This window comes from Nannospalax galili, unplaced genomic scaffold (genome assembly GCF_000622305.1).
Source record: "Nannospalax galili isolate Female #2095 unplaced genomic scaffold, S.galili_v1.0 scaffold397, whole genome shotgun sequence".
In the NCBI taxonomy this organism is placed as follows: domain Eukaryota; kingdom Metazoa; phylum Chordata; class Mammalia; order Rodentia; family Spalacidae; genus Nannospalax; species Nannospalax galili.
In genome coordinates this window covers 3,688,919-3,713,431 of record NW_008341879.1, presented here as the reverse complement: position 1 = coordinate 3,713,431, position 24,513 = coordinate 3,688,919, and the positions used below count along the sequence as shown (strand labels likewise).

The following is a 24,513-nucleotide window of genomic DNA, read 5'->3' as shown; positions in this document are numbered from 1 at the left end:
CTTTGAAGGCTTTCTGGCCTTAATTCATTTAGGAGGCAAAAGATGCACCGCCGTCCTCCTTATCATTGCTATGTGTAAATTATAAACCATATATGCCTTAGACTTGTTATTAGAAAATTAAAGGTAAAAAAATACTACATGCATCAAGACGCTCTGGCAGATACAGCCAGCAACATTTCCATAAAGTACAACAATGAAGTTGAGTGACGGACAAATAAAAAGCACCAAGAGCTGCAACTGGAAATTACACCGTGGGTCTATGGAGACAGTTCCGGCTGGTGAAGTGCTTGTTCCACAAGCATGAAGACCTGAGTTCAATCCCTGGCATCCATGTAAAAAGCTGGGCATGGTCGTAATCCCAGCAATGACGAGGCAGAGATGGAATCCAGGGCTCACCAGCCAGCCTAGCCTACCTACTTGGCAAGCTCCAGGCCACTGAGAGAGCCAGTTTCAAAAACAAGGTGGATGGCTCCTGAGGAATGACACCCGAGGCTGACCTCTGGCCTCCGCATGCACACGCACCCACACAGATGTGCACCCAAAACAGATGTGCACCTAAATAAATACAACAATTACACTGTGAGGAATCACCTCTACTTAGGGATGCTCTGACAGAAGTGCTACCTTTTCCTGAGGGCTTCGGGCACTGTCTGGACAGCCTTCCAACGGGTGTTATGAGGGGTGCTCTGGGATGCACTCTATCCTCTGGAGGAAGACTGGACTGGATGGAGAGCAGGGCGAACCAGGTGTGAAGCATGTCAGCAACCCCCATAAATCCTGGATACCAAAGACTGGGATGACCTCTCATAGTTGGCAGTATTTCATACTATGCTTATCGGTACACAATGATGTCAGAAAGGTGCCATGTTTTAGAGGATAATGAGCTTCCCACTTGGAAACTTCCAGAATGCCCTGTGTGAATCTGTCTTTAGCTGTTAAACAGTAAGTAGAGCACTTTTCTCAGTTCTGTAATTCATTCTAGTGAATTATGGAACTTGAAGGTAGTTGTAGGGGCCCACAAATTTGAGGCCAGGTAATCCAAAGTCATAGTGCCCTCGAGGACCCCCAATGTCTTTGGCCAGTGTCTGAAGTGAGACAGACTGTTCTTTCACTCTCTAGTTTGCCTATGTCATGCTCTTTTCTCAAACTAATAAACAGCAAACTTGCTTATACATACAAACCTGCAAGAGAAACCTCACAGTTTTTCCCAAAGCTGGAAAAGCACATTTCTGCAGAATGGTACATTTGGGTTTTCGGTGCCATATGCACATTCGTTTATGAATCCCTCAAATCCCCCAACAATGCCAAATGAAAAAAAGGGACTGGGCAAATTCTGGCTAGAGGACAAAGGGGCTGCCCCTCATTCCGCAGAGAACGCTTACTTAAGGCGTGCCCAGCTTTTTACATGGATGCCAGGGATTGAACTCAGGTCTTCATGCTTGTGGAACAAGCACTTCACCAGCCGGAACTGTCTCCATAGACCCACGGTGTAATTTCCAGTTGCAGCTCTTGGTGCTTTTTATTTGTCAGTCACTCAACTTCATTGTTCTACTTTATGGAAATATTGCTGGCTGTATCTGCCAGAGCGTCTTGATGCATGTAGTATTTTTTTACCTGAGCAGCACAGCAGGCAGGAATGTGAAGCAAAAGCTGGGAAGAAATGCCACAGATGCAAAGCAGCCTGAGCTCCTGGCTAGATGTCTGTCTCCCATAGATGGAAAGGGCAGTGAGGAAGCACCATCTTGTCATTTCTTATCAAAAGAACCAATTGTTAGGCAAGAGACTCCAGGAGCATGAAGGATAGCACATAATACATCATAATTACTTACACAGCATTTACACTTATTAGAGTATAAGAAATCTAGAGATGATATTAAACAGGGGAGGACATGCAATTTATATTCCGTCAGGAGTGGCTCTGGGGCACTTGGGAGAAGCTGTGTGTCCTAGGGAAGGTTTCCAAAGAGCTAAGGCAGCACTTGGCACAGGTCTTTTGTGAGCAACCTGCCAGCCGATCTTACCAACTGGCAGAAGAGATGCTGCCAGGGGCCTATGGACAGAGGCCTTAAAGTCTCCCCACTGCCTAGGAACTCCTGAGAAGCAAGAACCTAGAAGAGGAAAGGACAGGGACAGAAGCAGAACATGGGAGGCACACCACAGTCCTTGCCCCCTGCAGTCCTGTAGCCTGCTCTAAGAGACAACTTGGTGCTGACAATGAGATCAGTGCTAAACCTGCCAGGCTTAAATGTGGAGGGTGACTGCGATGCTAAGGAATCTGTCCCACAGATGGACAAGAGCCTGTGCTCCCCAGAGGAAATGAGATTAATGCTGCCCAATAAGCACAATGACTGAGGAAAAAGAAGGGCTCTGTATCCATGCCCTGGAAGACATGATGGCCACAAATAAGGTGCCTATACAATGTGCTCGACTATAGGACATGACCAGTAAATGGCTTGAACATAAATATGAATATGGCCCCCACCAGTTTATTATATTTTCAAATATACAATAAACTTAAAGAATTATGCCATGCATAACTATATAATTATCACTTATAAATTGTCATTTAAAACTACTCTGACCAGTTCACTGGACCGCATGTGTTATAATCATTCATCCCTCCATATCCACCGTTTAATCCTTTTTATTTTTATGAAGCATTTGAAAGTAAACTGTAGCCATCAGTATACATCTCCTTCATACTTCAACTTCCTTGTCAAACAGTTCAACATGTCTTTATACTTTTCAATTAAAATCCACATAACATGAAATGTTTTAACCTTAAGTGTATACACCTGAGCTGTAACAGATGTGTATGGGTGTCACCAAATCCCTGTCAAGATCTCAAATGCTAAGGGTGCCACCTAAGGTCCCTCCATCGGTGTCATTCCCATGCCAGTGTCATTCACCCCACCCTCTCAGGTGGCCCCACTGTTCCGACAGAGGCTTTTCTGTTTTTATTTTCTTGCTGTAGACTAGTATTGCCTATTCTTTGAAGACTGGCATTACATATTGTTTCTATGTGTTTGCTTTATGCTCCCATCACACACTGAGAGGCAGCACTCCACTCATGCACACATGTGTCCACGAGTGACATCAGAGTGTGCCCATTCTGCTACTGATATTGAACTATTATGAACGAGACTGCCAGGAAAGCTGTTAAAAAATTACTGTAAATAGAGTGGGCTCCCACACCCAGGAGTTCCACATCCATTGATTCAACCAACATGGAATGGAAAATGTAGTTGCTTGAATTTGTACTAAACATATAAAAACATTCTTTTCCTTGTCAATATTTCCCAAACAATACACCATAATGACTTACATAGCATTTACATTGTATTCAGTATAATAAGTAATCTAGAGATGATGTAAAGTACAAGGTAGGACATGCATAGTCTATATGCAACCCTGTTTTACATACAAGACCTGAGCTTCTAAATTCTAAAGAGGAATTGGTTCTCTGAACTAATCTTCTTCAGATATGGAGGGGTAATTATATGCTGCATATTATCGTCTTAGGTAAACACACAGAATTGCTGCTTCCCAGCACACAAGCACATTTAGTATCATGAAAACCTGACAGACCTCAAAGTGATTCCACCATGTAGTTAGTGTATTCATTACAGACGTCTAGTGCTCTGCCACTTTCTGAGTGTTCAGGACTTTCAGTCTTTGTAAAGGTTTGCTTGGGATGGCAGGGTGGTCTGACCTGCATCGCCCTGACAATCAATCATGCTGAACACATTTTCAAGTTCTTCTTGGACACTTAATTTATCTTCTTTTTCTCTTAATTTATAAACTATTTGCTTAAATCTTTCACACATTTGCCTACTTCTTAAATTGAATTGTAGGAGTTCGTTTTATTTCCTTGATTCCTTTCCTTTAACAGTCTATACATGTTAAAACATTTTTCCCCATCTCTGACTTTTCTTTTTTTTAATATTTTATTTATTATTTTTATTTTATGTGTATGAGTATATCGCCTGCAGGGTATGTGAGTGCACCCATGTTGTGCAATGACACGGAGTTCAGAAGAGGGTTTCAGATTCCCCTGGAAATGGAGTTAAGGATGGTTCATAGCCACCATGTGGGTGCTGGGAATCGAACCCAGGTCTTCTGCAAGAGCAATCAGTGCTCTTAACCACTGAGCCATCTCTCCAGCGCCCCCATCTCTGACTTTTGTATTCATTTCCTCAATAACATCTTCTGACTGGTAGTCTTTAAAATCAATGTTGCAAGGCATATTGGTTTCCTGTATGTTTAAAAGACATAACCAAATTACTAGGGTTAAAACTTAACAGGACACCATACTTCACAGTAAAGTGTAACATCTATTTCAGGACTTACATACAAAATCATTGACTCTAAGAAACACAAGCGTTGGCAGAAACTTCATGAAGGGCCGAAATCATGCAGCAGTGAAGAGTAAGCTCTCAAAGGCAGCAGTCAGAACCTCTATCAGTGCCTCTTATGTGGCCGTCACCAGTGTAAAAGAAAGGAAACTGTGATCATTTTTCATTAGCTAAGCTGTGAAAATGACCTAAGATGATGGTCACGTTTCCTTCAAATTGAACTACTGAGGTCTAATTTTTCTGTTCTCCACCAGCCAAGCCAATACTTCAATCCCTGACTTAATGTAAAAACTAACTCACTTGTGTTTTGTTTTTCTATTCCCCCACTGTTTTATTTTGGAACTTTAAATGAGGTACAATGAGGCATTGTATAAGGTAGATATGTCAGCAATGCCTGAATCAACCAATTAACATTTTCTTATACATATATATATTATGTTTTATATATAAATATATATACATGTATTTTTCTTTCTCTTCCCGATTTTCACCTATCCACCTCTTAAAAATCTTATGAACAATTACAAAAGCAACATATTATAAAGTATATAGTTTACCTATGAGATTTTATAGGGAGAAATATATTTTAATAATAAAAATACTTTTTCAAAATCTGTATAGAAATATCAAAAAATGAAGGATAAGCCAGGCACGGTGGCACATACTTATATTCCCAGCACTCAGGAAGCTGAGGCAGTATGACAATTTTGTATAAACGGTGGAGACAGGTTTGAGGGTATTATTAGAAGCAATTAGGAATTCTGAATATGGACTTTATACGGTGGACAAGAGTGACAGATGATCACAACAGTCACAAAAGGACATCCTTGTTCCTAAAGAAAGCATGATGAAAAAATTAGGAGTGAAGTAACTTGATTTAACTTTCAAAAACCTAAAGGAGCCAGGCATGGTCAGGCATGCCTTTAATCCCAGTACTCAGGAGGAAGAACCAGGTGGATATCTGAGTTTGAGGCCAGCGTGGTCGACACAGAACATTCGGCCTACAGAGTGAGATCCTGTCTTAAAAAAAAACAAAAAAACAATCCATTGTTTTTCAAAGAATTAATTTTAAAAATTAAAAGAAAGAAAAAGAAACTAAAGGAGTCAGGAGAGAGAAGCAGCACAGAGGGCCCAGGGCATTACTTAACTGTCTTGAAGCTGTGAACTTCTCAAATCAGAATGTTGAGAAAACATAGATCGCAACAGGGCCACACTCTGCAAAGACAAAGGTAACAAATCGAAAGGATAAAAGCTTCCTGGGTTCATTCATAATTGAATTCTGGATAAATAAAGAGAAAAAAGTCAGTAAATTTTAAGATGCACCTGCTGATGGCTAGGGAAATCTGGGCGTGGAGCACAGGGATGACATAGTAGTAATGCATGCCAGCTTCAGATGCCAAGAGCCAAGCAGAACGCCTTTGGTCTTAGCAGACACATGGCAAGGACTGAAGTGAGTTTATCTTACAGGATGACTAAACTCAGTATGACAAAGAAAAGGGGGGGGGGCAGAGTGGAGCTACACAAATGTGGCAGAGTACTGAGTTAGCAAATCTCAGTGAAGCTGTTAAATGTACAGCATTCTCAGGTGCTAACTGTTCCAACCACTCTTTACAAATATTAAAAATGTTCACTTTATAGTCTGGTATCTTTAAATGAAAATTAACAAATCATAATCATAAAGAGGAAATAGTCATAATTCTCACAAAGGAATTTTAAAATACAAAACAAAAAAAAAGGGAAGAAAAACTTAGCAGATGACTCCATACTTCAGCTCATTCTTTTGAGTCATGTTTATAAAAGAAAATAGGCTGGGCGTGGTGGCATACGCCTTTAATCCCAGCACTTGGGAGGCAGAGGCAGGGGGATCTTTGAGAGTTCAAGGCCAGCCTGGTCTACATAGTGAGTTCCAGGGCAGCTGGGGCTACAAGGAGACCCTGTCTCAAAAAGACAAAAAAAAAAAAAAGAGGAAAATAGAAATCCTGCAAAGCAGAGTGCTTTTCTAATTTCACAAAAATACAGAACAAATTAAATGTCTGCTTCTGCCCAACTTGCTTCCCAAACAACTGACATAATTATTAAGGAGAGGAGAGTGCTGGAGGGCCTCTTCTGCTCAGGCAGCTTCCTGTGGGTGTGGCCCCAAACTGACTGGGAAAGAGGCAGCATCCTGTCTGAAATGCAACCCATACTCAATGGATTGACATGTCTGTCTAATGCATATGTTCTTAGAATTCTGTGGTTTAACTCTAACACTTATCAATAATTTCTGTTTTCCTACCTATGACACATTAAAAAATCCACCTCCATGCCAGGCATGGTGATGCATGCCTTGAATCCCACTCAGTCCTTGGGAGGCGGAGGCAGATGGATCTCTATGAGATCCAGGCCACCCTGGTCCATGGTCCACATCATGACTTCCAGGCTGGCTGGGACTAGGGAGATCTTGGGGAAAAATATACCTCCCCACCTCCATAACACCATTTTGAGAACTTATGACATCAAAACAAAATGCAAAAATAAAAAAGAACAGCTACCCCTCACTTTAATGTCCTTTTCAACTAATATTAGAAACATTTATCTGTATTTGATATACCACTGAGTACTGAGTACCTAACCTGGCTGGGAAGCTACTTCAACACCAGACACAAAAAGGCAACAGACACCCCGTTTATCTACATTACAGCCAACTCCCAGCCTCGGCAGTATTCTAACCAGAGTCAGCAAACTGGCCAAGCTACTGTTGATGGGGTTCTTGTCTAGGGGAGGTTTGTTATTGGTTGTTTTTGTATAAGCCAGGAACCAAGCAAGGTTTTACTTTTAGAACAGTTGTAAAGAAATCAGAGATTTCATAATATGAGAAGTTTATGAAATCCAACTGCAGTGCCCATAATCAAGTTTTACTGGCGCCCAGTTACATTCATCTGCTACTGCCTATGCTGCTTCCAGGTTACAACAGAGCTGAGAGGCAAATGCCAGCACCTCTAACCAGTAGCCACTGTTTATCCTCCATCATGATCCCTCTGCAGCCTAGCTCTCAAAGGCAGACCTGAGCTGAGGTAAGCCAAGAGAAGCAGGGAGACTTACACTGAGGAAAAACCAAGAAGCCCTTTTCCTTTGCTCCTCGCTGCCACTGGCTGCTTCCTGGGTTCCTTGCGAAGAGCTGAGAAGCAGAAGGGAGAGGGCTGGGAGAGGGTCCTCAGAGACAATATGAGCCAATGATCACTGCATATCTGGAGCCAGCACCACCTCTGGTTTTCTTTTAAATGAAACCAATTTCCCAATAATTTATGTGAGCCTGAATCTGGTCTCCATCTCTAATATAGCCAGTGTCTTTATAATGAAGCAGGACTGAAGAGTTTGTGGACACTCTCATCAGTATCACAAACAACTATATTTATGAAACTCTTACTAAGACTCTCTATGAAGTCAATCTTTGTAACTATGAAGTATAAGTACTATCATCTTCATTATAAAGAAGGAGAAAGGTTTAAAGACATTTGGAGAGATTTGGTGATTTACCAAAATTAGTAAGAAGAAGAACAGGAGCCCACACCCATGCCTGGTTCAGCAGAAGACCACCTTGCTGTTTACTATGACTGGCTTGCACCTTCATCTGTTGAGGAACTATACCACAAATTCTACAGAGCATGGTGGGTCTAGGAACGGAGGTTATCAAACCTAGTCTATGAGATGCTGAAGGGAGAGCAGGGAAGAACTAATGAAGGAACTCAGTGCTGTAGGAATCAGACAGGGAAAGCATGGTGGGGAGCTGTTCTAGAAGAAACATCAGGCACAAAGACTGCACCATGGAGAGAATATGTTTAGAGCTTTACTGTGCAGAGGGTGAGGCAGGAACAACTAAAGAGAGGAGGAGGAAGGTCATGTGAGGAATCTGAACCACATCTTGAGAACTTTTAAGGAACTACTTCAGAACTTTTCAATAAGGAAATGACCACGATGTAAGCTCAGCTTTGTAAAGACAGCCATGACAACAGCTGAAACGGGAGTTGCTATGAATAATCAAAGCAACAAATGATGATCTGATAGGCTCAGCTACAGCAGATTCAGAGTCACCCCTGGGATCTACACTCCAGATTCAACTTTTTCTAGCTCTTTCTTTGACAAACTAGTTTCTTTAAGCTTCCATTTCCTCATCTACAAAAAGATTTAGAGAATGGCTGGCTGTAGGAATCAAATATTAAAGCAAAGATAAGCATTCATTGTCTGAAATATCAACAGCCTTTGGTAAGTGGTAGCTATGCCACTATCTGCATTGTTATTGGTGTTTACTTCTATAGCTCAGGAAACTACAGAAGCGGTAGCCTCCAAGCAACAGCATTAGAGCTCTGGAGACTAGGTGTCGTGGAATCAGAAGGCCAAGCAAAGAACGTTGGGAAGACTATCTTTTTAGAAGAAAGGAACAAGGAGAGCCCAGTGGATTTGGGTACTATGTGGTGTCTACTGACTTTGACCAGGGAAAGGGTAAAGCAAGCAGTCAGCTGTGTGTCTTGCATGGTAGAATAGGCAGAGCAAAAGGTTTCTGTGGGTTTCATCTTCTTTGTGTTAAACAAGAAAGACTAAAACAAGCAGTATACCCTGCAGGAAGGGAATGAATATTCCCAAGGAGAAGACAAGCAATGGCTCCAGGTCCAAAGGAAAGGGTTCTGACAGAGAGGCTGGGTGGGTGGGAGACAAAAGACTCTAAGGGCTGTGAATAACAGATTTTAAGAATTAACCATGGTGCTGACTCAGGTCTCTCCACCCACCCCACTACCAGGCTTCCTATGCAACTGAAAGAAAGGGGCTTTACTTAACTGCACAATAAGGATGATCTATGTAAGCGGATGGGCTTTCATGACCATAATAGAGCAACCCTTCTCCGAGATTCTCAACTGAACTGGCTTTTGTGATAGACCAGGTCCTAGGACGGGGGCATAGCAAGGCTCCTGCCAGCTGGCTTCAATGTCAACTCCAGGATCAACCTCCTTTCATCATGCCACAGATGAGGGAGCTTTTCAATTGATACGGAAAAAAATAAAGCTGTGCGACAAAACTGAAGGGCAATGATAAGGTGTAGGCTCAAAGAACTGAAGATGTGAAGAAGATGATGTAGAAAACATAGGTAAACATAGACTAAGAATGCACAGCAGAGTACAAGGCAGGAGGTACCGAACACAGTGCGAAGTTCACGACACTGTACTCCAAACAAACTTAAGGTGGCGAACTGTGCTGCTCTCCCTTAGTCGTACTCCACCCTGACTCATCCACCTCAAATGAATTAAAACAGAGTGCTGAAAATTAGACTGGGGGCTGATCAGCACCAACACTATATGAAAACAATGCAAGAAATGAAGTGGTTAAGAATAGCTTGTACTTTCACATACATTGACTTCATCTTTAAAATGGTCTACTGTTTTTTGTAAAACGCCTTTCTAAGTATTTTATGTGTTTGTTATTTTCATATATTAAAAAAAAAATTCATTTTGTGCTGGCTTAGTGGTGCGTACTCATACTTCCAGCACTTGGCAAGTAGAGAAAGGAGGACTGTGAGTTTGAAGCCACCAGGGGAAATATACCAAGATTTTTCCTCAAAAACAAAACAAAAACAAAAAAAGCAAGGGCTTGGAATGCGGCTCATGGGTAGAGCATTTGTCTATTGTTTGTGGATTTGATCCTTGGCACTGCAAGAAAAAAAACTCACTTTGCCATTGTATGCTCCTGGTATGTACACACAGTGGATGCTTGTACCTTAGATCATATGGCCTTGTTAAAACCACTTGTCAAATTATGGTAGTTTAAAAATATACATATTCTCTTGGATTTTTCTATGTAAATATCTCATCTATCATAAAAGGCAGTTTCTTCTTTTCAGTCTTACATAAATCAAATACAATGTTGTCTGGAAATGATGAGACCAGATATTGATTTTTTTTCTAGAAAGTCAAAACTAATGCTGGGTGTTACACAGATATTCTTTAACAGATTATAGAAATTCATGTGTTTCTAGTTTAAGAGTTTTGGCAGATCTCCTTTCTCTGTTGCTACCCGATCAGGCTGAATCAGCCTTTCTTTATGCATGGCTTTATTTGCTAATATTGTACACATGGCTTCATTTTAAATTTAAATAAATTTAAAATTGATTTAAAATATTACACACTTTTTTTGTTAATGTCATACACATGGCTTTATTTTGTTGATGTTGCACACATGGCTTTATTTGCTAATACTACACACAGCTTTATTTGCTAATATTGTATACATGGTTTATTGCTAATATTGTATACATGGATTTATTGCTAATATTGAACACATGGTGTATTAGTTACTTTTCTACTGCTATGATAAAACACTGTGACCAGGGAAACTTATAGAAGCAAGAGTTTATTAGGCTTAAGGCTCCAGAGGGAGAGTCCATAATGGTGGGGGGTGGGGTGGAAGAGAGATGCACGGCAACAGCAGGCAGCCAGAGCAGAAAGCTGAGCACTCACATTCAAGGATGCCCAGGAGGCAGAGAGAGGCTGGAAGTGGAGCAAGGCTATGAACTCTCAAAACCCACCCCCAGTGACACACTTCCTCCAGCAAGCCCATACCTCCTAAACTTCAGCAAGCAGTGCCACCAATTGGCCCAAGTATAGGACATTTCTCATTTAAACCACCACACATGACTTTATTGCTATATTGTACAGATGGCTTTATTGCTGATGTGCACACGGTTTTATTGCTGATGTTTTGTCACTGCCTTTGCATCTGCTTATGTTGAATGCAGGTCTGACATCCTACCCCACGCCAATTTCTCCTCTTCAGCCCTTTCTTGCCTTACTAGTAATTATGGTTAGTACTGAATGTTTTCTCGGCATCTATTGAGATTATGCGTATTATTCTTCTCAGTCTGTATTTTAGTTGTCAAATTATAATTATGTTTTAATATAAAACTGCCCTTACACTTCTAGGAAAAATACAACCTGGTAATTTTATGTATCTTTCAAAATTACTTGGTAGTTTTGTTTAATATAGCTATTGAATTGACCAGTCACGTGCCTTCTAAGTTTGTTTTGGAGATGTTTTAGCATACACATGAGCTGGGGGATCTTTCCTTATTTCCATTCTTGACTTAGCTTTCATGTGATTAGTCAGTTAGAATAACTCAGTTGAACCTCCTTGTTATGCATGGTGGTGTGGCCAGGCACCAGCTGAAAGGGCTTTGTTTAAATGTGGATAGCACTATTTAAGTTTTGTTTCTTGACTGAGGTTGGCTAGCTTATACTTTGTTCCTTTGTAGGTATATTTAAGTTAAAATGTTTTCTATTTTTAAAGTATCAAATGTTTTGACAAAACACTTTTGTGTGGCTTTAGCTGTGCTTCTTGTAAACAAAATATATCTATTATATACCTAGCACTTTGTAATGATAAAATTAAAGTTATTAAATATTAATATTCTTTAAACTTGTAGCTGTTTTCAAACCCTGTGGATGCTTTATTGAGTGTATTATGGTGAATGTTTTTTCTTTGTAAAACAGTCAGTATTTGGAGATACCTGTTAGAAGCTGAGCTGCTCACTATGGGTAATCTGGCTTAGTGGACTTGAGGTGCTACCCTTGTTTCCTCCCGCCTCTTCTGGTAATTTGCACTGGGTGCATTGCTTCGTTCAAAGCTGAATTGATTTCTTCATGAACAAAACTTAACACTTATTCTATTGAACTTTTAAGATTCATTTGATTATTTCATGGTTTTTGGATGCTTAGTCTATTTGTAAACCGTACATATAGAGACTTAAAAGTACCTGGCACAGATCTAAGACACAATTACAGTTCTGTTGCTGCTGTGGAGGTATTAATAGATTTTTGTGCCAGATACCAGTGTTGCAGTTGCATGTTTTCTGTGTATAAGATTACAGACAGGCCATTTTAAAGATTAAATTAATGTTTGTGAGAATACAAGCTGTTCTTAAGCCAGTTCCATTTATTGTACTGTTTTCATTCATAGAGATTAGGACAAGTAGTCTGAATACACATATTGAAAAGAATTATCTAGAATGTATAATTAGAGTTCAGTAACAAAAGATAATCTATCAATAAGGCAGAAAAGCTAATCAGAAAATTGACAAAAAAGAATGCATGTGGCCAATAATCACAAGAAAAAAGCACTTAAGATCAACAATGCACAGGGAAAGGCGGCCACAGATAACAGTGGGAAACAACATCAGACCACCAGCATGGCTCATATCTTAAAAGCAGACAACACCAAATGCTGGCACATATGTTGGAACCCAGCAACTTTTCTGTTGTATTTGCTTTAAAAAAAATGAAAAGACACATTTTTAAAGACCCGCTATAATAGGTATAGAATCTTCTTCATAACTGTGTTTAACTAGGAATACTGCAATAGTGCAGTTATCTATCAATAAAGGGAAACAAAGAAAATTGTGCTATTGTTGCACAATGGAATACCTCTCAAAAAAAGGAACAACAAGAAGGAAAGGAAGAAGGTGCTGCTACGTACAGTGATATGGGTGAATCTAAAAATATTACACATAAAGAAGCCATTAACAAAAAGTACAAGATGGACTGGACTGGAATGATGGCTCGGCAGTTAAGAGCACTGGTTACTCTTACAGAGGACCCAGGTTTCGGTTCCATAATCCACATGACTCCACTTCCAGGGGATCCGATGCCCTCTTCTGACCTCTGTGGACATTGTACAAATAGCTACACCTATATAAATGCAGGCAAAACACTCGAACACCTAAGTTAAAAATAAAAAAATAAATTAAAAAAAGTACATGAAAAATGAATCCTAGATTAGACAACAGCAATACAGCACAGCAACTGCATCAAAGGGTAGATGGAAAGGAAGCAAGGTACAAGCTTAAGAGAACTTTGTGGCATGATTAAAATATTCTCCATCTTAATAGGTTGCTAAATTACATAGGCAGATGATATATTTATTAAAACATGTTATGTTGCATGCTAAAGCCTGTGTAATTCACTGTATGAAAATTTTAATTTTACCTAAGGAAAATAAAACCATCAACAAAAGTTAAGCTCTAGTTACTGACAAGCTAGCATAAATTTCTAGGACAGGTAAATATTCTGATGTCCACAGCTGTGACCAGAGCAGATGACATGAAGTAAACACATGAAACACCACTACAGAATCGAGGCAACAGAGTCTCATGCTGAATGTATTTTTTAATTTTTGATAATGAAATGCTTGTTAAAAATACTAACAAGAAGCTGGGCATGGTGGTGCACGCCTTTAATCCCAGCACTCAGGAGGCAGAGGCAGACAGATTTCTGTGAGATGGAGGCCAGTCTGGTGTACACAGCAAGTCCCAGGTCAGCTGGGGCCACTGGGAGACCCTCTCTCAAAAAGGCCAAAAGAAAAGAGTATAAAGAATCACCAGGAATGGTGGTATATGTCTGCAGTCAGAGCATTCAGGAAACAAGAGGCAAGAAGATCACAAGTTTTAAGCCAGCTTGAGGTACACATTTCAGGTCAGTCTGAGTTACGAGACACTGTCTGAAAACAAACAAACAAAAAATACAACTACAAACACACACACACACACACACACACACACACACACACACACACCACACCACACCAAAACTAAGTCTAATAAAAGAAGTGTTTAACTTTTGGATAAGATCATAAAAATTACAAATTAATGAAATCAAAAATTCTACTCGTGTAAGACTCAATATTACAAACATACAATTTCTCCCAAATTATTTCACGAATTCAATAAATTCTCCTCACAAGCCTGAAAGTCTGTCAGGAAAGCTCAAGAAGCACGACGTAGAGGCAAGTAAGAGGAAAGGCTCCCAACGGCAAGAAATATGCTGAAAAGACAGTGCACTGCATTGTCGGGACAGGAGCCTTCCCACAAGGCTGCAGAGCACTCAGTGACAAGACCTCCCCTCCCTGGAGCACAGGAACAGCTGATTCTGTGGACTCTATAGAAAGAAGGCACAAACCACAGAAAATTCCCTTATCTATTTTGCAGAAAACTGTTGAAATAGATCCCCTACTTCAGAGCACACATACTACGAATCAACACCTGCGGTGTTCAGAGCCAAACACCAAAGAACAAAAGTTCAGATCTCTCAGAAAATAAGAGAAAATGTTATGACCTTACTTAAAATGAATGTCACAATCCCAGCTACAAAGGATTTCATAAATAAAACACAAAAGCTCAAGTCATAAAACAGAAAAGTTTAAAAAATTCTATTACCAAGACACTAGAATTATAAAATTCTGTTCAACAAAATATACAGGAAATGGTGATGTAAACAACCAAACCTAAAACCTACCACTCAAGCAAAAGCATCAGGATTGTAGAAGAAATCCTACAAAGCAACACACACACACACACACACACACACACACACACACAGTGGTGGTTTGAATGAGAATGTCCCCCATAGGCTCCAAGTATTTGGACATTTTGTCCCCAGTTGGTGGCGCTGTTTCGGGAGGTCTTAGAAGGTGTGCCCATGCTGGAAGAAGCACATCACTGGGGGGTGGGCTTAGAGAGTTCTTAAGCCTTGCTGGCTCTCATGTTGCTCTCTTGCTTCAAGTGCCTGCTTAAAGATGTGGTTCCATTTCCTTCTATTGTGAATAGAGCAGCAATAAATACTGGGGTACAAATAACTCTACAGTAAGATATGGAGTTCTCTGGGTGTATGCCAGGAGTGAGACAGTTGGGTCATATGGTAGCTCTTTTTAAACTTTTTGAGGAACTTCCAAACTGATTTCCATAATGGCTGTGTTAATTTTCACTCCCTCTAGCACTGAAAAAGGGTTCCAGTTTCTCCACATTTGTTCCAACATTTGTTGTCAGATTTCTTGATAATAGCTATCGTGACTTGGGTAAGGCAGTATCTCAAACTAGTTTTAATTTGCATTTCCCTGATGACTAGGGGAATAGTTTTTTTAAAAACAGTTATTTAGCCATTTGTATTTTTTGAATCTGTCCATTCGATTCATTAGTCTATTTGTTGACAGGTATTTTTATTTCCTTGGTATTTAATTTCTGCAGTTCTTTGTAAATTCTGGATATCAGTTGCTTGTCTAAGCTATGCCTGGTAAAGGCTTTCTCCCACTCTGTGTGATCTACTGATAGTTTCCTTTGTTGTGCAACAACTTTTCTTTAAAGATTTATTTTATTTTAAATTATATACATGTACATGTGTCTGTATATCCACGTGAGTACAAGCTCCCTTGGTGGTCAAAAGTGTCAGATCTCCTGGAGCTGGAGTTACAGGCAATTGTGAGCCACCTGATATGGGTGCTGGGAATCGAACTCAGCTCTTCTGGAAGAGCAGTACGCACTCTCTCTTAATTTCTGGGCCAGCTTGCCAGCCCCCCAAACCCCCAAACCTTTTAATTTCATGTAGTTCCATTTGTTGATACTTGAGGCTAGTTCCTGTGCTATTCATATTCTGTCCAGAAAGTTCTTGTCTAGCCCAATGTCTTCAAGAGTATTCCCTATATGCTTTTGTCTAGAGAAGGTTCAGCATTTCAGGTTTTAAATTAAGATCTTCGATGCATTTCAAATTGATTTTCATACAAAGTAAAAGAATCTAATTTCATTCTTCTGTAAGTGGATATCCAGTTTTACCAGCATTATGTATTGAACAAGCTGTCCTTTTTTCCAAAGTGTTTTTGCTGCCTTTGTCAAGAAATATGTGGGCATAGCTTTGTTGGTTTATTTCTGGGTCCTCCACTCTGTTCCACTGGTCTACTTGTCTGTTTTCATACTAGTACCAGGCTGTCTGTGTCACTGTAGCTCTGCTGTATAATCTGAGGTCTGTCATTATGATACTCTAGCTGTGTTCTTACTTCTCAGGATTGCTTTGGCTATTCATGGTCTTTTGTGGTTCCATGTGAATTCTTCCACTGTTTTTTCTAGATCTGAGAAACACAGCATTAAAATTTTGACAGATATTTCATTAAATCTGTAGACTAATTTTGGTAGTATAGTCATTTTCAAAGTACTAATTCTGCTAATCCAGGAGCATGGAGGGTCTTTCTATTCTCTAGTATTTTCTTTAATTTCATTTTTCAGTGTCTTGAAATTTTCATGGTAGAGGGCTCTCTCTTCTTTGATGAAGTGTATTCCTAAGTACTTAGATTTTTTTTTTTTTTGAGATATTTTGAACGGGATGTTGAACACTTTTTAAACTAGCTGTTGCTCATCTGTATTTCTTTTTCTGAAAACCATCTATTCAATTCATTGATTCACTTGTTGATTGGTAATTTTATTTACTTGGTATTTAATTTTTGTAGTTCTTTGTATAGTCTGGACATTTGCTCCTTGTCTGAGTTATAGCTCGTAAAGATCTCCCTTTTTGTGGGGTGCCTGTGTGCTCTGCTGATATTTTCCTTTGCTGGGCAGAAACTTTTTTAATTTCATAAAGTCCCATCTATTGATACTTGGGGCTAACTGCTGTGCTATTGATGTTTTATTCATAAAGTTCTTGCCTACCCAGATGTCCTGAAGGGTATTCCTTACATTTCCATCTATCACACAATATTAATCTACTGAGGCAATCTCACTGGCTTCCACACAGAGTTAGTCACTGGGTTAGATATATGGACATCCACAGAGGAGAGAAAAGCTGGCCTTTCTCCCAATTCAGCACTAGCTCTGCCTACTGCTGAGCTGTCTTCTGAAAGTGGATGACCTCCTCCTCCCCCTGTTCACATTAATCTTCTCTGCTCTGGAGCACAGAAACCAGGTAGGACAGGTGATGATGATATTCATAAGACCAAGAAAGCCTCCCTGAACGGCACAGAGAACAAAGGAAACTTTAGTATCTATCCTGTAACTATTCCTTTAAAAAATGATTGACCAAGTGAGCTCAAAATTCCTTTCAGTCTAATAGGTTATAACAAACTGGTCCTTAGCCATCATCAGTCAAATCAGAATTAAACTGCATTCAGTGATTTGCCACTAGAAGAAAGCCACAGAGTTGGGCACGCTAGTAGCGCACACCTTTAATCCCAGCTTGTCTATTTGACAGAGGCCAGCCTGGTCCACATAGCAAGTTCCAGGTCAGGGAGACCCTATTTCAGAGAGGGAGGGGGAGGGGGAGGGGGTTTTTCAATCACATCCTTGAAAAACAAATGCCAAACACAAATGCCTGAATATCCTTACACCAGAGCAACAGAAAAGTAAAATTAATTATGAGTGATAAAACACCCTGGTTCCCACCAGTATCAGAACCAAAAAGAGACTGAAGCACGGAATTCTAGAATATACCACTACAGTGGAATACAAGAAAAGGTGTGACTCTCAGGTCTTCTAATAGAAATGGCAAGAGCCTGAAGTACAGAACTGGTATGTGTTCATTCTAAGTGACTTATCCCAACCAAAAGTGCAGTGCTCAACAGCTGGGCACTAGGGCAGCAGACTCAGGCATCCCTAGGTCCCAGAACAAATAGACAGGCACCCCTAGGTCCCAGGACAAATAGCTAAAGTGATCTGGGGAAGCTTCTCCCAATAATCTGGGGAAGTTGTAAACTGGCTCAGTTTTAAGGTTTTATTTTAACTTTATTTTTTTAACTGATACATAAAAACAGAAAAACTGTACATTTCAATGGGGTACCTTGCAATATTTTGATACATGTCTATGCTGTATACTCTGTAAATCAGGTAATACATATCTCTAATATTAATCATTTTTATTGTGAAAACTTTGAAAATCTTTTCTTACTCTGAAACATGTCAGATATTACTGTCATCTATAGTCACCCAATGTGCAGAACCACATTACACCACACTTTGTTCATTCTATTTAACTATGCACACAGTTTCTAATAAATGGGATCCATTTAAAAGCATTTTTTACTTTGTACTTACTAGAGATGCAGAAATGGCATATTCAACTTGCAAAACAAGTACATTTTCATGACATTAAAACCTTAGCTGGAATAGCATCAAAAAGCTAAAGTGTATCTGAGTGCTAATAAGATACAGAAAGTTACAAAGCACCTTGAGCAAGAACTGGCCTTAGGCAAGTACAATAGGACACTTACAGAAATGTATCGGGGCTTCTGGAAGCCACAGAGTAAATACTATCCCCAAGAGCATCCCTGATTCACATTGGTTTATAATTTTAAATTGCCATCTGACTCCTGTATTGTCTACATCTACTTTTCAGGTTTCTTTCTTAGATCAGTGATTTGCTTTATAGACATGCTCTATGTGCGCACACACACACACACACACACCCCAGCCCCCTCCCCATTACATGTCACTCTACAAACCTCCTCTTCTTATGCTTTGAAAAGAAACACTAATTTCTGATATGGACGAGGTAAGGAAAAGAATAAGAATGAGTGACTACGAATACACTTTTCTAAGTCTGCTTTGAATATATTTCTAGTTAAAGACTAACTAACTAACTTGGGGGTTACTCTTTTTCACTGTCTTAACTTCTATCCTAACTTCTATTGAGAACGAATAATCAGGACTTAGCTAACAATTAAAAATTGGTATTTATTATTTGAGACTGGATCTTACTATGTAGCCTGGGCTGGCCTTGAACTCATTCACAATCTTCATGCATCAGCCTCCTCCCAAGTACTGGTGTTAGTATATACTACAGCACCTAGATAATTATGTAGGGGTTTTTGTTTGTTTTTTTTTTGTGTGTGTGTGTTTGTTTTTTTTTGTGTGTGTGTGTGTGTCTTTTTGAAGCAGGGTCTCCCTGTAGCCCCAGCTGTCCTGGAACTCACTATGTAGACCAAGCTGTCCTTGAACTCACAAAGAGCATCCCTTTTATTTGAAACAAACATGCTACAGAGTATAACATGTAACAGACTTTGCAGGAAGCTCCATACTTGGTACTCACGGGTTTTGCCCCTCCTCTACTATGAGCACAGAAGCATGCCTAGGATGCACTAAGGCATATCAAATTGCTCTTGGGCTAGCCCAACCCGGAAACAAAGCAGAGAGCCAATATGAGAGAAAGATTAAAGATGTTGAAAGATCGGCCACAAGTTTCTTAAATAAATAGGGACCCAGGCTATCAGATCTTTTGTTCCAAATTGCATTGCCTTTCATGAGAAAAGTGGCTTTTCTTGTTTGTTCTGTTGTGTTTGCAGATCAGAGAACACATGAGTAAAATACCTAATACTAACTAAAAATAAGGTAGGTAGCTCACAGGAGTTACTCTCGTTAATTAGCTGAAAATGCAAATATTATTTTCTAGTAACCTCTAAGAGACAGATTATATCAGTGCAAGACTAACATAAGGATCTTTCTTTGCATTCACAGCCCATCACAGAAAGATATGGGGGTAAAGAATTCCCTCGGAACATTTTTTATTACTTGGTTTCAAACGATGTGGCCAAAAGCTACATGAATGTTGTTAACCTGAACACTGAAAACATCTGATTCTTTTAGTGAACAAATGATGCATCTCTTCTATTTTCATCCTAGAACAACTAGCAGAGGATTAAACAACTGGCCCAAACTGATAACCCCTGTTTAAATAGAGTATTCCAGCGGGGCCTCCTCTTTCAAAGGAGACAACGCACTCAACAGCATACTATATACATTAGCAATCTAAGAGACACTGAAAGTAGAGGGGAAGGAAAAACAATTCAGAGGAACGTTCCTAAATAACTAAAAGCCATCAAATGAACATGTGACTATCTTACCAACTACATATGGATGTATTTCATTCTAGATAAGCCTAAAGAAGGCTGTTCCAGGTAAATTCTTACTGCCAAATTGCAAAGCCTGTTAAATATCTTGAGAGAATTAAACAGCGGTAGCTAGGAATTTTTGAGTAAACACGGACTGATTAAATAATTTTAAAAACCTAATTGTTGTTACATAACCTCAAGCTTCAAATTGGAGGGGACGTGTTCTACAGTGACACCTCCTGGTCAATGGTAATATAGGGGCAATTGCAAATTAACAGGCAGAGGATAGCTGATTAAGACAGCGGGAGGAAGAGACAATACGCTGCACACACCTTTGTGCTACAGCATAAGCCCAAGAAAACCATGACCCCTCTTAATCAAAAACTGCTCGAATCAAGGGATTTGAAAGAGACTTCTCCTGGCCCTAACTGGTCATATAAGTCACATTTTATATACAAATTAAAGGTAAGCTATCCAATTTGCTCATGAACCTTCTGCATTCTAAATAGTAAAATTGAGAAGGAGACAATTAAGCTCTTATCATTTCTCAATTGAGTTTAAGAAACTGAAAGGCAATTGTCTACTTTAGAAATATTTTCCCTAAAAGGTATGCTTCAAAGGACTGGGAGCTACCACCCCCACACCAACACCATACTTTTATATAAAAATATATGTGACCAATGTCAACACTGACATCAACCTCTCAATGCAAAAATCTCAAAAACCATAGTGCATGTGCCCATGTACTCTTCTCAAACTAAGATTTACAAATGTGATGTTTCAAATACATTTAAGTCGAAGGACCTTCAATTAATGATCCAAGAACAAAAGCATACATTTCTGCAGTAAGTGTAATTAGTATGCCATGGAAAAAGCCAGAAGAAAACTTGATAAACTAGTTCAACTCCCATTCCCCATGAGACGCCACATAGGTGCACGCCTTTAATCCCAGCACTTGGGAGGCAGAGGCAGGTGGATCTTTATGAGTTCGAGGCCAGCCTGGTCTATATAGTGAGTTCCAGGACAGCTGGGGCTACAAGGAGACCCTGTCTCTCAAAAAGACAAAAAAAAAAAAAAAAAAAAAGAAAAGAAGTTTCAAGCTGAGTGGTGTCATGAATAGAGCAACAGAAAACCTGGCTCCTAGCTTGGGTTCTTCCCTACTAACTGAGTTTCCAGGGAGTGAACAATTTTCAATGACAGACAACCTTTAAGCATTCATTTTCTCATCTACATATCTAGAAAGTACTAAATGGGTCTCATAACACTGTCACTGACAGAAATTCTTCCCCACAGGATAGGTCTACACATCAATGTCCATACCTCAGGTGACCAGATAAACATAGCACTGAAAGGAAAGTTAAGGTTATGTTTCACTACAGCGTGCTATAAGAAAGCAAGGAACTGAACCGTACTTTCTCACTGCAGTGTAACTGTTTAGCACAATGGAAAGAATCTTGCTTTCCATCTCTGGTGCCTTCTCCTTACCCACAGTAAGAACAATATTTACTTTAAATAACGGCTTGGGAAGAATGGTCCACGCTGCATGATATGGGGAACTTCAATGGCAACTCTTGAATTTGGAGGCTTCTGGAACACAAGTATTTCTTTTACAAATTTCCTTTTATGTATTATGCTTTGTAACAGTTCAATCATATAAATCAACATATAAAATTAGATCACAGTTTACTCCAAAATGCCTGGCTCTAACAAAACAAGGTAATATACATCCTGACATTCCTTATCAGTTGACTGTACAATGGTTTATTTACTGCATAGGGGCAGAAAAATGAAACACATTTCTCAGTGCTGATGCTTACCAATTACAGGCTTCATAAAGTAACTTCCTCAGATGCAATCACACTCAAGGGTGTGAAGGATAAAGTTAAAGAAACAGGGCTTAAGGCTATAGCTCAGTGGTAGAGCACTTCCCCAGTGCCGTCTCCAAGGCAGCAGCAAAGAAAGACACATTTCACATTTCATCTATAGAAAACTTCATCATGATAAATCTTGTTCATTAGCTTTTTCTTTGACGTCTAAGCCTGCAATAGGCTCGTATTCCTTCAGAATGTTCCAACCTGAGGCCCTAATCACCACAGGCAGTTAGCCTTCAGGATGGTTTGCTGACATTCAAGGGCAGGTGAATGAACCAGAAGACATTTCTTTTACCTATGTCAACGGTGAACTACACTAGCCTTGAACTTCAAACTGTGTACACAGAGCCCTTTCCATTTAATAATACAAATACTGGTCCCCAGAATGCCAATGTGTGCAATGGATTTAACTGTACTACTTTCCCCATTTACACTCATTCATTCATTCCCTAATCAAATATTAATTGAGCATCTATTACGGAACAGACAATTCTAGGAGTTGAGAATAAGGAATAAACACGGGGGAAGTGAAACAAAGACAATATACATACAGATAAGACAACCCATTTTCCTGATATACATTAATAGACTGCCTGTGGATCTCAGTATAGAATCTAAATCATTTCAAGTGAAATTTACAGCTCACATTCATACACGTGTGTAACCCTGCTTCAATATTCTAAATGAGTCAAAAGAAACCGAGAACCACTGAAATATGACCCCGAAACAGATTTAAAACATCTGTTCTCTCTTGGCCGGCTAAGCATAAGAAAGGTAAATACCCAATCGGTTTTTATTTTTTTAAGAAAAGAAAGGAGGGGAGTTACACACAGAGAGCTCGCACAGTACTTTATGGCGTTTCTGGATATGTTAAAAGGGAACCGCAAAGCATATTAAGAAACTACACAAAACTCTTTTAAAAATAAATTGCAAGAACGTTCAAATCAGTCCCTATTTCATCCCCTGAATGTGCTGGTGAGCAGGTAGGAACTTTCTTTCCCTGACTTTGGCCCAGGGTCAAGCTTCCCGAAATCTGCAAGGCAAAGATAAAAGGTTCTCTACGCCCCTCTCGGAAAGGCAAGACAGGACAGCGCCGCGACGTCCGCCCACTGCGCCGAGGAGAGCCGGGGCCACCGCAGGGGTCCCCAGGGCGGGCGGAACCCGGGGCGCCCACCCGCTCCTCACCTCTCCGCCTCCGGGTCCACTGAGCGCGGCCTCCGCCCCGCGCGCCCACGGGAGGCACGCCGAGGATGAACAGGCGCGGCGGGAACGGCGACCCGGACCCGCAGTCTCCCTGCTCCCGCCCGCACCCTGGCCCGGCCTGCGGGGACTCTGACCTCTCCGGGATCCCGGGCTGCTGCTGCCTCCGCTGCTGCCCGAGCTCGGGCTGCCGCTTCCCGAGCCGCCACCACCGCTGCTACTGCTGTGGCCGCCGCCGCCCTTGGCATTCTTGCGCGGGGCCATTGCGCGCTGCTCGGGGGCCGCAGAGGACCGTGGACTTCCCTCCGTGCGCGATGGAGGACCCGGGGCCACGGTTCCTGCACCAGCGCCTCAGCCTCGGCCGCGCTCCCTGCCTCGGAGGACCTGTACCGGCGTGCGACAGGGGAGCCCAGCCCTCGCGTGCGCCCAGCCTGCGACTAGATCCCTGGCGGAGCGCGCGCCGTAAGCCCGGGCCCTGGCCCCGCCCCCGTCAGCCTCGCCCCACCCACGAAGCCTGACGGATGGTGACCACAAACCAATCGCGAGAGTCTCTGGCAGGGGGCGGGCCCTGCGGCACTTCCCCGCCCCGTGCAGGCCTAGGCCAGCTCGGCGCTGCACGGTGGCTGAAGAGCGCCAGCGGCTGGCGTTTCTCCAGCGGGTCCTGGGCCTCTGGAACGTGGCAAACGTGGAAGCAGGCTGGGCTCTCGCGAGCGTTGGCCCACCCGGCTCCATCGGGACAGGGCGGGCACGGGGGCGGCGCCCGGGAGCTGCCCGCCGCGCTTGGGGATTTGGTTCCCATCCCTCTTCTACGCACAGTGTTAGAGTGCAAACCCTCTTCCTGTGAAAGAAAGGGACGTGCCTGTTCTTACCGCTACTAAAACACTTCTGAAAGGTGATGCCTACACCATCGTGGCGTCAAACAGAAATGTACGTCATTCGTGCCATCAGTATTTTTAGACAATCTTAGTTAAGACGTAAAAATGTAAATAATACTTCAAAAAGAAGTCCATTTTCTTACCATGCACTACAACCTCTATCAATAACACCCCTCCACCATATGAAAGCCTAGAGTTCCCTTTCCTAAATGTCCCTGGACATGAATTCCCTCTTGTGCTTGGGCCTTTGTTGCCTCGGGATTGGGAATTCGGTACTAAAAATAAAAATGGCTGGGGGGCTGGAGAGATGACTCAGGTTAAGAGCACTGGCCTTGTAGAAGACCCGGGTTCGAATCCCAGCACCCACATGACAGCTAACAACTGTCCGTAATTCGAGTTCCAGGGGATCCGACAGCCTCTTCTGTCTTCCGCAGGCGTTGCACGACATGGGTACTTACCTACATGCAGACAATACCCGCATACACATAAAATAAAAATAATAAAATATTTTAAAAATAAAAATGGCGATAGTTGGACGAACCAGACAGGGACCTG

At 41.1% G+C, this 24,513-nt stretch overlaps 1 protein-coding gene across 7 annotated transcripts in view; it reads right to left on the bottom strand.

Moving 5' to 3' along the window:
* Positions 1-23,567, bottom strand: part of Asph (aspartate beta-hydroxylase) — a 251,777-nt gene extending 228,210 nt beyond the window's left edge. For all 7 annotated transcript variants that reach the window (XM_029565628.1, XM_029565630.1, XM_029565627.1 and 4 more), the window contains exon 1: positions 23,221-23,567. In XM_029565628.1, coding sequence (XP_029421488.1) covers positions 23,221-23,347 — 127 coding nt within the window. In that variant the 5' untranslated portion in view covers positions 23,348-23,567. The remainder of the gene's footprint in view (positions 1-23,220) is intronic.
* Between the last annotated feature and the right edge of the window lie 946 nt (positions 23,568-24,513).